We start from the raw sequence: 14,925 nt of genomic DNA on the forward strand, positions 1-14,925 counted from the left end.
TCTTCTCGTAAACGGTGCGGCGCTTTCATATTTAGCAGCCATGCAGTATTGTATCGAGGTTAGTCGCTAGGCGTAAACCTTCCACGGACTAGATGGCGCTAGCGTCGCCCGCATCGCAGCCGGCCACGCTAAGGTTCCTTGTCGGTGCTGTGCAGGTGCCTGATCATTCTGCGTTTTATACATTGTTAGACGAAAATTAGATACATCCAGCTTCATCCTAAGGCTGAAATTACCAGATATGAGTCTTGCTAAGGCTGTACTGGTCAACAATCACCAACACAATTCCCTCTGGTGTGGGAGAGTTAGTAGAGCTTTATCAGTATTACTCTGAACTACCTCACACCGTAATTACTGAGGGTAGCATTAGGATGCTTATATCTGCGGACAGCTACAATCGTCAGGCAGATATGTAGCGGTTAAAGCTTGAAGAATGCGTCTTTTTATCATGCGAGTTTACTGTAGGCACAACTAGTGCCACCTTGGTGTCAGCTGCTCAGATACGAAAGTTGGATATTCATGAACAATTTTCTGGGCGAGACTAAGTCATGGAAGCATGCCAGTCAATTCAATGGCATCATTTTCCATACCTTGATCTACTGATACATTATGCTTTAAGCACAGCTGGCGCAGCATATACTGCCGACATCTTGAAAAAGTTTACATCATCCTGAAAACCTTGGCAGGCAGGTGCCAAATGTTTTGCGGCATATGGAGCACTCGCACCTCCTATCACTGAGTATAGCCTTTATATTAGTTTGGTTTTGCCGCAACCCACAGCCTTCAACACAAACCTTCAACGCACGTTTCCACCGATTGCTGGTTTTCAGCGATATGCAAAACAAAGCTTATTCGTCGCCCTTATCCGAAGACGGCGTAAGTACGGAGGTACGGAAGTACACTTAAGATGAAAGGTGCTGCTGTGCGTCAGCCGAGTGACTCAAGACCGGAATCTGTCGCGTAGATATGGAGCAAATCGCCCGGATACTATTTAGGCATGATGCGTCTTACCCCACTCCCTCCTATGACAGCTATATTTTCTTTTCACGCAATAAGGGTGTTTATTTCAAAGAGTAAACATGAAGCAAATTTGAAGTAGCAGCTCAACACGCGAGCAGTGCAGTTACCGGCGCACTGTTTCGGAACGGTCGCACGAGTCATTGCAGTCTGCACTTTTGGCGCTCACGAAAAGCGCTTTTGTTTAGAATCACGTCGTCCTGGAAGTAGCACGGTAGGGCGCACCAGGTCTCAGTGGTGAATGCTTCAGTTGCTTCAGCTGGTCAGCGGCCAGCTGAAGAAGAACTCCACTGGAAGAGGCTCTCAAAAGGGGGTGCATGCGGCCAGCGACATGCACACCGATGCGGCCCAGAAAAGCGGCGGGCTCCGCTGTTTCGCCGCTCTAGGTACCTGAGCAGGGTACGGAAGAGCTTCTCGGCATGGTGGTGCATGCAAACCATCCTACTCATCACCGCTTCCAGCAATTCCTAGCACTGGCTCTCTGGGCCTCCGGCTTTGACATCAATGCCTCTAGCTCTAACATTCACACCTTCACCAGCCTACCGGCCAGTACCTGCGGCCTTATGCCACAGGTGTAGTGTGTATGGTATACACGTCACCGGCTGCAGGTGAATGTCATCGACACGTGAATGTGCACCAATATGAGTGTTGAAGCTTTCAAAGAAATTTTGGGAATGCAGATGCCATTTTGGGGAATTCGATCTTCCCATGTAACGACATGAACCTACACGTGGAATATTGAAGGGAGTGTTCCACATTTGTATGGGGTCTTGCCCCCTAGTTTCTGAGCTACATGCATGCAAAGGTGTGCAGACTATTCTAAGGTTACTCAGGCATGCGTGACGCCATAACACGCCATTCTAATCCTGCGGCCCCACTGGCCAAGCGGCGTTCAAGGTCAGTAGAATGTAATCGACGAGTCATTCATATCTGTAGCAGGTGAGCACGGTTTCCAGAAATGACGTCCTTTAATTGGCTCACAATGAATGTAATGCAAGATGCGATGACAATGAAACAATGACGCATTGAGGAACAAAGCTAACAGATAAATTATATTGTCCAGGGCGGTCTTTCCCGTTTAAAGGTATACCAGTAGCTATAAGTGAGCTTATTACATCATATTTGATGCCTATCGCAATATCTTCAAATGTGGAATATTCCCCTTCAAGGTGATGCGGCTGCATTCCCATAAAGTGAGTATTCTACATTTGTGTAGGTTTCGAGCTGAAATAACCATCTTGAAGATCTCTCGGTGCAGTTCACAGCCTTGCGTTTTTTAAGCCCTGAAGTGCTTTGGTCTCTGGGATATACGCCCGCGAAGACATGTTGACTATTTCGGGCAGACCATTTCAAGGTCGCACAGGCATGCATGACGCCATATAAACGTCATTGAAACAATGCCACCCTATTGGCAATGCGGTATTCGAGACCAAAAAGAATATGATCGTCTAGCCGCTCATGTCTGGCGTTCGCGAGTACGACTTCCAAATATAACAGACTTCAATTGGACCTCGGTCAACGTTGTCCAGGCAGTGCAACATTCAAATACGACGAAATGTTTGGATTACAGCCCTTTTGATCAGAAATGATCATTTTAAATCCATGGGATGCAGGAGACTGGCAAACGGCGCAGCGGGGCTACATGCGCCTGGTAGGCCACCCGTCGAGCTTTTACCCGCGCATTGACCCCTAGGAGTGTGCGCCGGACATCCGGTCGGAGTCCCCCTTCCCATGCGACCTCTTGGCCCACTTGTGGCTGGCGCATGCAGCCTGCCCCGGATAAGCGCGGCGTCGAGAGGATTCAGGATAAGGCAAGAAAGGGGATAAGAGGGTCGCATAATCAAATAGGAATCACGTTTTGAGCGACGTGATAAAAGACGTTGGACATGTATGTTACATATTATGGAAGTAAGACTTATAATCGTGCAACTTAGAAATAGCGCCATAATGGGAATACAAGTAAATAAATTTAACTCACGGACAAATATGCTAGAACACCACGATGATGCCCAGAACACGAGCACATAGCGATATTTGACTCAGTAAACATGTTCGGCTCCGCCGGTACCATCTCTCACTGAGCTGAATTAAAACAAGTGAGTGCTATGGCGGCAATTTCACACGGTCAGTTTGGCAGCATCTTTAGCATCATACACGGGTTGCGGAAGTAATCAATGACACACAGAGCAGCATATTTGATGAACAAAGTGATTTTGTTGTCCTGAGCAGCCTTCCTCTAAAAGTATGACAATATTTGCAAGTGAGCTTATTTTACCATATCTTGTGCTTGCTTCAATATGTTTCAAATTAGAGTGTACGCTTTAGTACTGAAGTTACACCTATGGATAATTATTTTCGCGAAGCGTATATTTGCCATCAGATGACACACCTCTGTAGAAGGTCAGAATGTCAGATGTCAGATGGTCAGAACCGCAGCCAAGAGGCCAGGGCTCATGGGCCTAAGACGGTGAATGGGACTGCGCGTGTGACTGGGGCTTGGTCTTAGAAGCTTCCCAGCCCCTCACTGACGCCGATTCTGGTAACCGTCCGCGCTGCAAACTCCGGCGGCGTCCTTGGGTTCGGTCGTCCCGACGATCGCAGAGCGGCGTTTGCCCGTGGGGTTTTGCACCACTTTCCGGTTATGATAGTCCCTCCTGTGCCAGCTGATGGTGTGCCTGCCGGGATGTGCCTGGACTTGCTGGGATGTGCCTGGACTCGCTAGCATGTACCTGGACTCGCCGGGATGTGCCTGGACTCGCAGGGATGTACCTGGACTCGCCGAGATGTGCCTGGACTCGCCGGGATGTGCCTGGACTCGCTAGGATGTGCCTAAACTCGCCGGGATGTGCCTGGGCTCGCTAAGATAACCCTGAACTCGCTGGGATGTCTCTAGACTCGCCGGGATGTGCCTGGACTCGCTGGGATATACCTGGACTCGCTAGGATGTACCTGGACTCGCCGGGATGTGCCTGGACTCGCCGTGATGTGCCTGGCTCGATAAGATGTGCCCGGACTCGCCGGGACGTGCCTGGACTCGCCGAGATGTGCCTGGCCTCGCTGGGGTGCGCCTGGGCTCACTGGGATGTGTCTGGATGTGCTGTGGCCGCCGCTCGACTGGTCAGCAGCCAAGAGGACATGGATAAAAAGGACTTCCGATTCCGCTCCGACTTCTTCATGCAGTCTCGTTCGCTCTCCACGCTCTACGCTTGACGTTCGCTTCAAGCGTGCTGCTTGTAACCTTAATGTCCACGCAGCCACATGGTTGCAGTCATAATATTTAGATCAATGTTCACGCAATAACAGCATGTTTGAGCAATAGATAGTTGTTTTTCATGGTTCTGTATCGAGGATGCACTATGAATCAGCGCAAAAATGAATTTGAACGCAATGGGTGACCGGTTATTAACGGCACTTAAGTGTTGTGTGATGCAAGATGAGACTGTAAACTGCAAATGCTAACAGAACTGAGCTCAAGATTCAACCGTAAGTCTCAAGAGGTCATGACCCAGTCTAGCCATTCAAATATTTGGTCAGTATGCTCTTCAGCCAAAACCGCATCAACCTTGCCAGCCACGGCAGGGTTTCTTTGTTCAGTTTTTCGTTGTTGTTGATCCAGGTTTCCACCAGAGAACCTGAAACACAGAAGGCAGCGTGGACTCACTCATACAGGAATGCTCTCGCAAATTGCAGCTCATGGTGGCTTCATTTGAAAGGCATTCTTCTATACGTCTTCACGATGATGAGTCAAGCCTGGAACTAAAAACAGTGGCGCCACGGAATTAGACAGCGATACAAAATGAGCGAGAATGCGAGGCTTGGAATACTGTAGACGAATTTTAGGGCGTAACCTATTTTAATGCCGGGACGATGTGGGGGGGGGGGGGGGGAGGGGAAGGTGTGCCACAAGTAATGGAGGTCAGATGGTGGTAGTGACCAATTGGTACAGAATACATGGCAAGAACAGCAGTCGCTATCATTTATGTAGTTGCCAACGTTTTGATACATCGCGTGCCGTCATCAGGGCAAGCATAATGGTACAAGTTAAACTAAGATAAAATAAAAGATGCAGGACCCACATACAGCAGATTTTTCACTAGTTCAATGACAGTGATCTCTGTTTCCAAACTGTCTCAAATCTCACAAATTATCTAAATTATTTAATTGTGTCTATTGCGTCACTGCAATGCTACAATGTAAGAAATTAGTGCTGGTTTAACAGTTTTCGCAGGTCATTATGTCATTGGACTTTTCGCAGCCATTGCATTGGTCTCCGCATATTACCAGAAGCAAGAGGCAATACATTGAAAACCGCGCATGGCGACGAGGAGAGTGCGATCCAGCCAGAGATGCAGTGGCGGCGGGATCCGTGACCAGACCGAGATGCAGTGGTGGCGGGACCCGTGACCAGACCAGTGGTGCTCTGGGATTTCCCAGGCGTGATGTCGAACCGCAATAAAACATTTTCATTTCGACGGGATGTACCATTTGTAATGACATTGACCCCAGTCTGATGTTAACTTGACGGACAGGATATGTAGCCCAGTGAAAATAATGTCAAACGGAAGCAGGGCTACCGATGAATTAGATCCAACAACGGAAGAGAGAGAGGAGGGACATACGGGAAATAAGCACGTTTGTATGCACCTTCACTCTATCTGCATGCACAAATGCCAAACAAATGATGAACTGTTAAATGAGTGAGCGAACAAATTCAGAACCGTTGAATGAATGACCAGACAAATGCGGAGCTGTTTAATGAATGACCGGACAAATGCAGAACCGTTGAATGAATGATGCAGAGCTGTTGAATGAATGGTCGGACAAATGCTTGCCTGTTGTGTCGCATAGTTCTCGTAGTCATTGTTGGACCACTGACTGCGCAGACTGTCAGCGTATCGTTGTGATGATATGAACGTTTGAATGGATTACACCTCGTGAAGGACGCAAGCTGATGCAAAAGACACGGTTGAGCTCACCGAGCAGTAGGTTCTTGCCGACGTCCGCCTTCATAGAATTGACCTGGATGTCGACTTTGATGTCCTTCACGACAGGCCTCCCCGAGGCCCCGCTGAAAGTTGTCTTCCCTGACACTATTACACCACCTGCAACGCGAGGTTGGTGGTCATCCTCGTCCTGGCCAGCCTTCGTAAAACGTGAGAGACGATATGCTGTCGTGCTTCGCGACACAATTGATATCTATTCATATATCTCTATCACTTTACAAGCACGCGCCTTCACGTACGCGCATACACATGGAAGCGTTGACGCTGTTCAACATTTTCAAGCATAAACACACCACCAGTCTTTTAAAATTAAGATACCTTGCCAACCCAATAGCCTCTTGTGTGTGTGTGTGTGTGCGCGCGCGTGCGTGCGTGCGTGCGTGCGTGCGTGCGTGCGTGCGTGCGTGCGTGCGTGCGTATGTGTGTGTGTTGTACAGGCAAACAGTTCCGCCGATGCAATATTTAAAAAATACAGACTCAGTATTTTACCGGAGAGTTTCGGGACATATTTTGCTCTTTCTTATGCACCACTTTCATAAGACAAGAGAGGCAATGGGGTTGGAAATGTATCTTAATTTTAAAAGACTTCGGTAATGTTTATGTCTGAAAAAGTTGGACAGCCTCAACTCTTTCACAGACACCAGTGCACATGCACGCATACACACAATAAACGCGTGCACACATTGACACCCTAACGCAAAAAGAATTGTGCCTGAGAACGACATCGGCAACCGAAGAGACTAGTTTCCTAATTTTTTAGGCGTCATGAGCCAGATTAAACCAGTTAGGGTTCATGGCTAACATCAGCAGCCGGACCCTGGGCAGCTTTATATCTTTGTCGTTGGAAGAAAAAGTAATCGGACTTTGCTGTGTTTGGCGCTTAAAAAATGCCAAAATGGAACATTCGGGAAATCTGGCCGTCACATCGTCCCCATCACAAGCGGAGACGACATTAAGTGTGAGGATCCTTGGTACAAAAGGGCCGAAGGAATAGAAAAACATGACAGCGATGTTGGACGTGCCACCTGGATTTGGATGCTGGGGGATTCCTAGAAACTACTTTCGATTTCCGTGCCGTTATGAGGATAAACATGCTAGATTCATGCGAGCGAGAATACAGACTGAGTTTGTCTTGACATCAAACAGGCGAACATTCTGTAGCATGAGCGGCCCGACCCGGCCCAGCTGTTAGCCCTTTGAACATTGGGAACCATTCATTGTACCGTCAGAAAGCTTTCAACAAGTGTATGGGCTACTTGACAACTACTGCCATGCTTTCCCGAACGAGAACAATGAACAGGTTTTCACCAACAATCCTTTAAGAGGCAACCGATAAACAGACGAAAAAGAAGTCGGCTGCCCAATGCCTCAAGGAACAAGCGACATGTAAAGCCGCGATCGTTCGGTTCATATTTGTCAAAAAGAAAGGCATGAGGGCCGACTGGAAAACCACAGCGGCAGGAAAATAGAAACTACAGTGAACAGGCTACCTCGAACTGAATATCCACCATGCTATGTGGTCTAATGGACTCGTAAAGAAACGTTGCAAGGGTCCGAAGTTTGAACGGGCAACTGCTATGTCCCATGTGCCATTAGCATACGCCGCTGGCACTCAACAAGTGGAATACTCAAGCTGCGCACACGGCCTATTAACACGCAGAGTGAGCCGTCCGGTATTGCACAGCTGCACTGTCCGTAGCCAAATAGGCAAGAAATGAAACGGGTCCACTGCCGAGTGACCGTATATAAAAGCTGTGCCAGAAGCATGGTGTCAGTATGCTTTTAGTATGGGAAATGGGCTATCGTTGTTGGTTGCAATATCATACCATAATTTTTTTTCGGCGCTGATATTATGGATGTGAAAGTGAGGACACAGCTAAGCTGTTGGGCTGGTCATAGTCTTAACAGCCCATTGCGGCTGTATGGGGCGAGGTGGTGTTGTTGCAAACGTTTGTCATATGCACACATCAAGCTGTGGAATCTCGCACTCGCCTTGATTTCATATACAAGATAGATAATAAGATGGTTGTGCTTGAGCTCGGCCAACAGTATTTTTCACGGGATAAGTCAGGGCAGCTCAATCCGGCTCTTTAGCATTATGGAAAACAGGTACGCGTACTGATGTCACTGTGGCCCCAGCACGAAGCAAAAATGAGAGCCAGCTCTGGCAAGCGTTGAAGTCTTTTGACGGCGGACGACGCGCGACCTAGCACTGGAACGGGCTGCGTATTCGTCTCCAAAATGTTTGTCATTCAGGTGTCTGGCAATAAATCAGTTTGAGGTTTTTGGTTATGTTACTGTGATTTTGCGTGCTTGACTTATGCGCGGGAAGTTCAGTCCGTGCAGGCCTTTGCGGCGCTTTTCCTTACGTAGATTTTGGCGTCGGAAAAACTCGTGTTGTTTGCTGTCTAACACATGTTAAAGGCCTTAAATGCGTATGAATCGACTTCACCGTCAAATACAAAGATAACAGCGTTTTGAAAGAGGTCATAACATTGACATTCCAGGCATTTGCATGCCAATATTTAAGCCGCATTTAAGGAGTGGATTTATTCCTTATGCAGCTTTGGAATGAGCCATCCAATCCTATGCAATGCTTCACATTAAGTCCTTCAGGTGCGTTAAGGCTTGGCGTTTGGGATGTAGCTTCCTATCCAGTTGATGGGCTTCAACCTCCACCCCCAACTTGGAGAACATGCGGGCCAAATTAGGAGAGAAAACTGTTTGCTGGTGCATTTTGGGGCTGGCTGTCATTGTTCACTGTTCAGTCCCTCAAATTCACAGAATGAGTGAGATTACAAACGTTAATTAATCATGAAAACGATCATACCTTTACGCAGTTTATTTTGATATTTTCTTACCCATAGTGAGAGTGAGGGTAAATCTTTGCTTGAATCGGCCATATTGCAAGAGGAACTGGCCCTTGATGACCAACTTCTTCACCTGAAGAATCGTCAGCACAGAATCGCCAAACAGCCTGCAAATAGGCAAGGACATTATTTCATTTCACGGTAATCGACACTTACCAGGCTTAGTCCTATAGCTACTCCTGTCTAGAACAGGAACACGACGCAGGCCGTCACGTGCCCTTTTCAAACATCAGCAACTACAGTGGTTTTATTAACGCTTAGTGGACATGTCGAAAAGGGTTTGAACCTGTACCCCCCACGTGAGAAAGTTACTAACTGCACCCGTTAGAAGAAAAAAACAATAAAAAGTTACTGACGGTACCCATTGTTTGTGATTCGAAATTCGACGCATTTACTGCAAGCGCGTCAAGATGCAACCGAAAATATTTAGTTCTCTTGAACTTCCATCTTTACTCCGGATAACTTTATGTAAAAATGGTGTATGTTTCCTTCAAGTCACGAAGGGGTGCTGACTCAGAAGGCGTGCGCCTGCGGTATTTGAAATTCCGGGTCTCCGGTTTACTTTAGCAGATATCGATGGTAACGTCGGACAAGGACAACGTTACGCTACAGAAGCGATTAGTTTAGATTTAATTTTAAAATTAAATCAGAAACTTGCATATGGTCCGTGTTCTTAACAGAGATGATGCACTCGCTATGCACCATTGCGCCATTATTCAGTAAGAGCTACATATCTGCTGGAACAAGTGAGTGCCACCTCATTCCGTGAATGGTGGCACGGGTTATTACAATATAATGCGATTGTGTCGACTGTTCCTCTTTCAAATCTTTGCTTATTATAGCGGCGTGTAAACAAAGCAAATAGTGATTTATTCCGTTCTTTTTGGTCCGCATTGCTTTGCAGTACCATCGTTGCTGACATCCGCCAACGGAAAGTATTCCAGTCAAATCCTGAGCCGGCATGTTAACTTGCCAGGAGTTTCATTTGTGTACTCACTTTACGTGGGTGACGCGGAGCGTGGAGAGTCCGGTCACTTTGATGCGGCTACCAGAGACGGAGAAGATGCCCACAGTCCTTTTTGGGAACGCGATCCTCGAAATGGGGTCGGAGCCCACGCCGCCGTACCTGGTCTTGGCCGCTGGTTGTGCGGATGCATTATCAACAACATGCATTATCATTATCATACATCATCACTGTGATACATTATCAACAACAGTTGTAATAATTGATGTGGTTGTCTGGTATCAATGAACTCGACCGATGCATCCGTTTTGAATTTATCTCGCATCGGTAGGCTGTGTATCAACCAAGACACTCCCATACCCATTAAACCCGTGATTTTCTTTCGACGTCTATCAACTACAGAGACTGTACAACGTCAGCTGTCCACCTTGCCTGATGACGAGGTGTGCAAATATACATATTTCTACTTACCAATAAATTTTTAAAGTCCTTCAAAAGGTACCGCGGTGCAGTTGTGGCTAACGATAGTGATGCAGCAAGGCAAACAACTTAATGACGTAATGGTTGAGAGAGGTCGCTAGTTCTGAGCCGAGCTAGGATGGGCAGCAGCTGTGCGGTGGGTGGTTCCCAAACGAAACTCGCGAGGGGGACTCAATCATGTGAGACTCTTTCGTCGTATAGTGCCAAGAAACGGCGGGATAACGGCACGATCTGGAAACACTCATCGTGAGAGAACCGAAAGAGCGGTCCGTGGTGCTAAATTAAAACTAAAATGCGAACCCAAGAATGGGGCAGCCCTCCTTTTTGCTGGGCCTCTGAAAGTTTGGGATTGCGTATGGAACTATCGCGTGCTCAAGTATAATCCAACAATCCTTTACACGGCATTTGGGTCGCCTGTGTGTTTAAACGAAAGGCAGGAGACTTTATGTAAGCACGAGACAGCATGTTACTTCGTGTATTTCGTTGCTTCAAATAATGTATGGTTCAATAGCATTGCAATACAAAGTAGTGATACTCATGAACAGGACCATAAAGCATTTAAGAGCCCGTTCAATCTGAGATGCCTCTTTACGACAGAGATCCAGTGTGAGCACTGGGCTGCACAATCTGCAGACATCCGTGTGTCTACTCCTGACCCAATGCAACTCGTTGCCCGCCATACATGAAACCCTCAATCCCTTAGGCGTGCCCAACCCGTAAAGACCGGAACAGAGACTAAACCGAAGTGGGCAGAACAGAAACGCGCAATCAAGTCACCCTCCTGTTTTGGCCTTTACCTTCAATCAGGGCATTTTTGCTTTTGTCTATAAAGGACCGGAGCTTGGCTAGGACGCAGTCGTTTACGTCTGCGGGGACTCCGCATCCTAGGTTGCTGGCGATCCCGAGGACCAATTTGCTCGGAGTAGCAGCCAGTGCTTCACCTGCGTACAAAGTGGCGTCAGTCACACTGCAGCCAAATGTAACGGCAAACCATCCGATAAACGCTCTCCTGCTGAACACAGTTATGCTGGGTCGTGTTATTGAGGACCAAATTGATGTCATGAGTACCACAAGCTACCTTGTACTACAAACACAAGCTTAAGCTAACCAACCTGGCTCACGAAATGCAAAATCGGTGACCTTTTAGCTATTTTGAATTTGGCACGGTTTGACTTGGTGTCTCAACCCTGTCACGCACGTACCTTTCACAAAATGAGACATCGGGTAACCAGCTACCTTTGATCCTGCCGGGCGGCATCCGTTCTCACTCGCATTGAGAGTGAAGGGTTGGTCACCGTTTTCCCGTTTGGCTCCAATTAGAGCTAAAGGTCAGGTTGGGTGTATGGGCAGAGAGAAGTTAGGTTGGGTTCATTGATTTACTATAACGCTGACGTCTATAAGATGACGCTGATACCAATAAAAATATACATACTCACCAGACATACTATATATACTATATATACACCAGATATACTATATATACTCACCATAAAACTGATACCAACAAACTCACCAGAAAAGGAAGCTACGAAGAGGAGGCATGCCAGAGATAAAGGTGTCATCTTCTGCAAGAAGCACAATTGTGGCAGATAAGATCGATGGTGCATCATTTACGGACTCTGTTCATTGCATGCAAACATCACGTTTATTGGTTCGTCTTTATGCGTCATTATGACAACAACACTACCCAATATTTTGTTACAACTTGAAACAAATAAAGTGCAAATCACGATTAAGAATTGCAATGTTGCACTGAAATGACTGAGTGGTCTTCGAAACAAGCACAAATTTTCTTTTATGTACCGCTGCGAACTGCATGTACATGCATCCACTGGATAAAGCTCCGGAGATAGGATCGCTGTGGTTTATCTGCAAATGCAAAAGCAGTCTAGCAATCAAAATATAGTCCCATTTAAAGCCCAATTTAATGTCAAGTTAATTAGCCATTTAACTAAAATGATTAATATTCTTTAATAATCGTATTTCATTCGTGCACTGACATGCTAAGGAGTTCCACATAAGCTGTTTTGTGCAGCTGTAAGTAACATTTCAGGTACCTAGCAGTACTCCGCTCGGCCGCATTGCTAGTTTGCGTTTGCAAAAAGATGACAAAATACGGATATGTCACGGATACCGATCTTTGTCGACACAGTTTGCACAACACATGTGCGAGCAGTAACTCACGTAATCAATTTATTCATCAATGGCACATCTATGGTATCAACTCTTTGGATAAAGGCCTGTGGCCGAAAAAGGAATATATCACTTTTGTGTCACCTTCTCTTCAACTACCGACGAGAACATCATGCCAAGGGAAATGCTCTTGTATGCGTTTTGAGGGAAAATGTGGATTGTTTCGAGGACTGACACTTAATGCACTGTTTTAGACCGCCATAAACCAAGATGATTTACTTAAACCAGCTTGTATGAGGCGATAATGAAAAGCCATAAAAAGGAACAGTCATCACGGATATATTTTTTTCAAATTTGCCTGATTTCAAGCTAGAATCGAGAGGTGTGATACTGGATGCTTGACTACAGGTTGACGGCAGGCGCATTTTTGGTCCTTCTTCGTCTTGTTTAGATGCTTGAGCTCAGATACTCAGATGCTTAGAGCGCCCCTTACAGAGCTCGACCCCGTACCATATACTCAGATGCTCAAAGCGTCCGTTACAAAGCTCAGCCCTGCATCAGATATTAAGATGCTCAGAGCGGCGCTTACAAAGCTCAGCACTGTACCAGATGCTCAGATGCTCAAAGCGCCTGTAACAAAGCTCAGCCCTGTATCAGATGCTTAGATACTCAAAGCGTCCGTTACAGAGCTCAGCCCTGTATCAGATATTCAGATGCTCAGAGCGGCCCTTACGGAGCTCAGCCCTGTACCAGATGCTTAGATGCTCAAAGCTCCTGTAACAAAGCTCAGCCCTGTATCAGATGCTTAGATGCTCAAAGCTCCTGTAACAAAGCTCAGCCCCGTATCAGATGCTCTGATGTTCAGAGCGCCCCTTACAAAGCTCAGCCCTGTATCAGATGCCTAGATGCTTAGAGCGCCCCTTACAGAGCTCAGCCCTGTATCAGATGCTCAGATACTCAAAGCGCCCCTTACAGAGCTCAGCCCTGTACCAGATGCTTAGATGCTCAAAGCACCTGTAACAAATCTCAGCCCTGTATCAGATGCTCAGATGCTCAGAGCGGCCCTTACAGAGCTCAGCCCTGTATCAGATGCCTAGATGCTCAGAGCGGCCCTTACGGAGCTCAGCCCTGTATCAGATGCTTAGATGCTCAAAGCGCCTGTAACAAAGCTCAGCCTTGTATCAGATGCTCAGATGCTCAGAGCGCCTGTAACAAAGCTCAGCCCTGTACCAGATGCCTGGATGCTCAGAGCGGCCCTTACGGAGCTCAGCCCTGTATCAGATGCTTAGATGCTCAAAGCGCCTGTAACAAAGCTCAGCCTTGTATCAGATGCTCAGATGCTCAGAGCGCCTGTAACAAAGCTCAGCCCTGTACCAGATGCCTGGATGCTCAAAGCGCCTGTAACAAAGCTCAGCCCTGTATCAGATGCTCAGATGTTCAGAGCGCCTGTAACAAAGCTCAGCCCTGTATCAGATGCTCAGATGTTCAGAGCGCCTGTAACAAAGCTCAGCCCTGTATCAGATGCTCAGAGCGTCGCTTACAGGGCTCATCCCTGTATCAGGTTCGAAGTGGGAGGATTTGGGCGAGATGGAACCGGTACGGTCTCCAGTCGAACTTTTTCCTCAGAATCCTCCAGATCTTTTCGTAAGCTGTCTTGGGGCCAGCCTAATTGGGTTTCAAAATTTTTAATCCTGTTCAGCTCCTGGCAAAGGGCAATATCCCATGAGTCAAAAGAGCATCTCGCCACTTCCTATAACTTCATTATTTCATACATACCCTGTCAACAAAAAATCGTTGTGTTTCGGAAGTCAAAATCCCTCTATACCGACAGTGCATGAACATGACATCTTGCTCACCCCGCTCCTGCGGTTCCCAAAAGCTTACCGTTTATCAGCAGAGGCTGTCTGACTCGGTCCAGTGGGGGACAGGGTGCACACTGGCACCGATAGTGCGTCCTGCACGTGTCCTTACCGCAAATGGCCTCGCCGCCTCGCGTGGCGTTGACCTGTCATGACAGCTCGCCTCACCGGTGACATTTGGCCGGCCTGACATGCCGCCGGACACATGCCATGTCAGAGCCGAGAGAGATGACCGGCAAACGGCGAGCGGTCCCGAAATGTCGCCAGAGGTGAGCTCACTGCTGGCGATAGGCATGGTCTGAGGTGATTCAACTGCTCTGTGTTGGTCGCACCCTGTTTGAATTGGTTTGGTCCTCTGATGCGGACATGAATGCTGCAGAAGGACTATGCACATCTGTATGACTGGTTTTCGGTGACACGCGACAGAAAATGTACCATACGCCTCGACGATCTGATTTGCATGATTTTGCTGCTCTGAAGCGAAGGCATGTCACGCTGTATCCTCGATCCTCATGCAGGCATCCATCGGGATTTCAAGCTTTGTAGGCTTACGGTTTCTGTGCTTGGAAGTCGTCAATGAATAGTATTTCGGACGAGCAAAC

The 14,925-nt window shown here is 47.3% G+C and overlaps 1 protein-coding gene across 1 annotated transcript; it reads right to left on the reverse strand.

Annotated features, from left to right (window-relative positions):
- Positions 1–4,254: 4,254 nt before the first annotated feature.
- On the reverse strand, positions 4,255–10,128 carry LOC119105764 (uncharacterized). The gene is made up of 4 exons (XM_037229265.1): positions 9,885–10,128; positions 8,879–8,994; positions 5,991–6,116; positions 4,255–4,646 (listed from the first exon to the last, which is right to left on the reverse strand). Exons 1-4 carry the CDS (start codon positions 10,070–10,072, stop codon positions 4,525–4,527), a joined length of 552 nt encoding a protein of 183 aa, XP_037085160.1. The 5' UTR covers positions 10,073–10,128; the 3' UTR covers positions 4,255–4,524.
- Positions 10,129–14,925: the final 4,797 nt, after the last annotated feature.

This window comes from Pollicipes pollicipes, unplaced genomic scaffold, assembly GCF_011947565.3.
Source record: "Pollicipes pollicipes isolate AB1234 unplaced genomic scaffold, Ppol_2.1 Scaffold_6138;HRSCAF=7277_pilon_pilon_pilon, whole genome shotgun sequence".
NCBI classification, from domain to species: domain Eukaryota; kingdom Metazoa; phylum Arthropoda; class Thecostraca; order Pollicipedomorpha; family Pollicipedidae; genus Pollicipes; species Pollicipes pollicipes.

Coding starts and splice junctions, on each gene's coding strand:
- LOC119105764 (XM_037229265.1), bottom strand. CDS start 10,072: ATGATAATGATAATGCATGTTGTTGATAATGCATCCGCACAACCAGCG. Junction 8,995..9,884: donor CTCCGCGTCACCCACGTAAA/GTGAGTACACAA, acceptor GCCTATTTGCAG/GCTGTTTGGCGATTCTGTGC. Junction 4,647..5,990: donor CGGCAAGAACCTACTGCTCG/GTGAGCTCAACC, acceptor TCTGTGTTTCAG/GTTCTCTGGTGGAAACCTGG.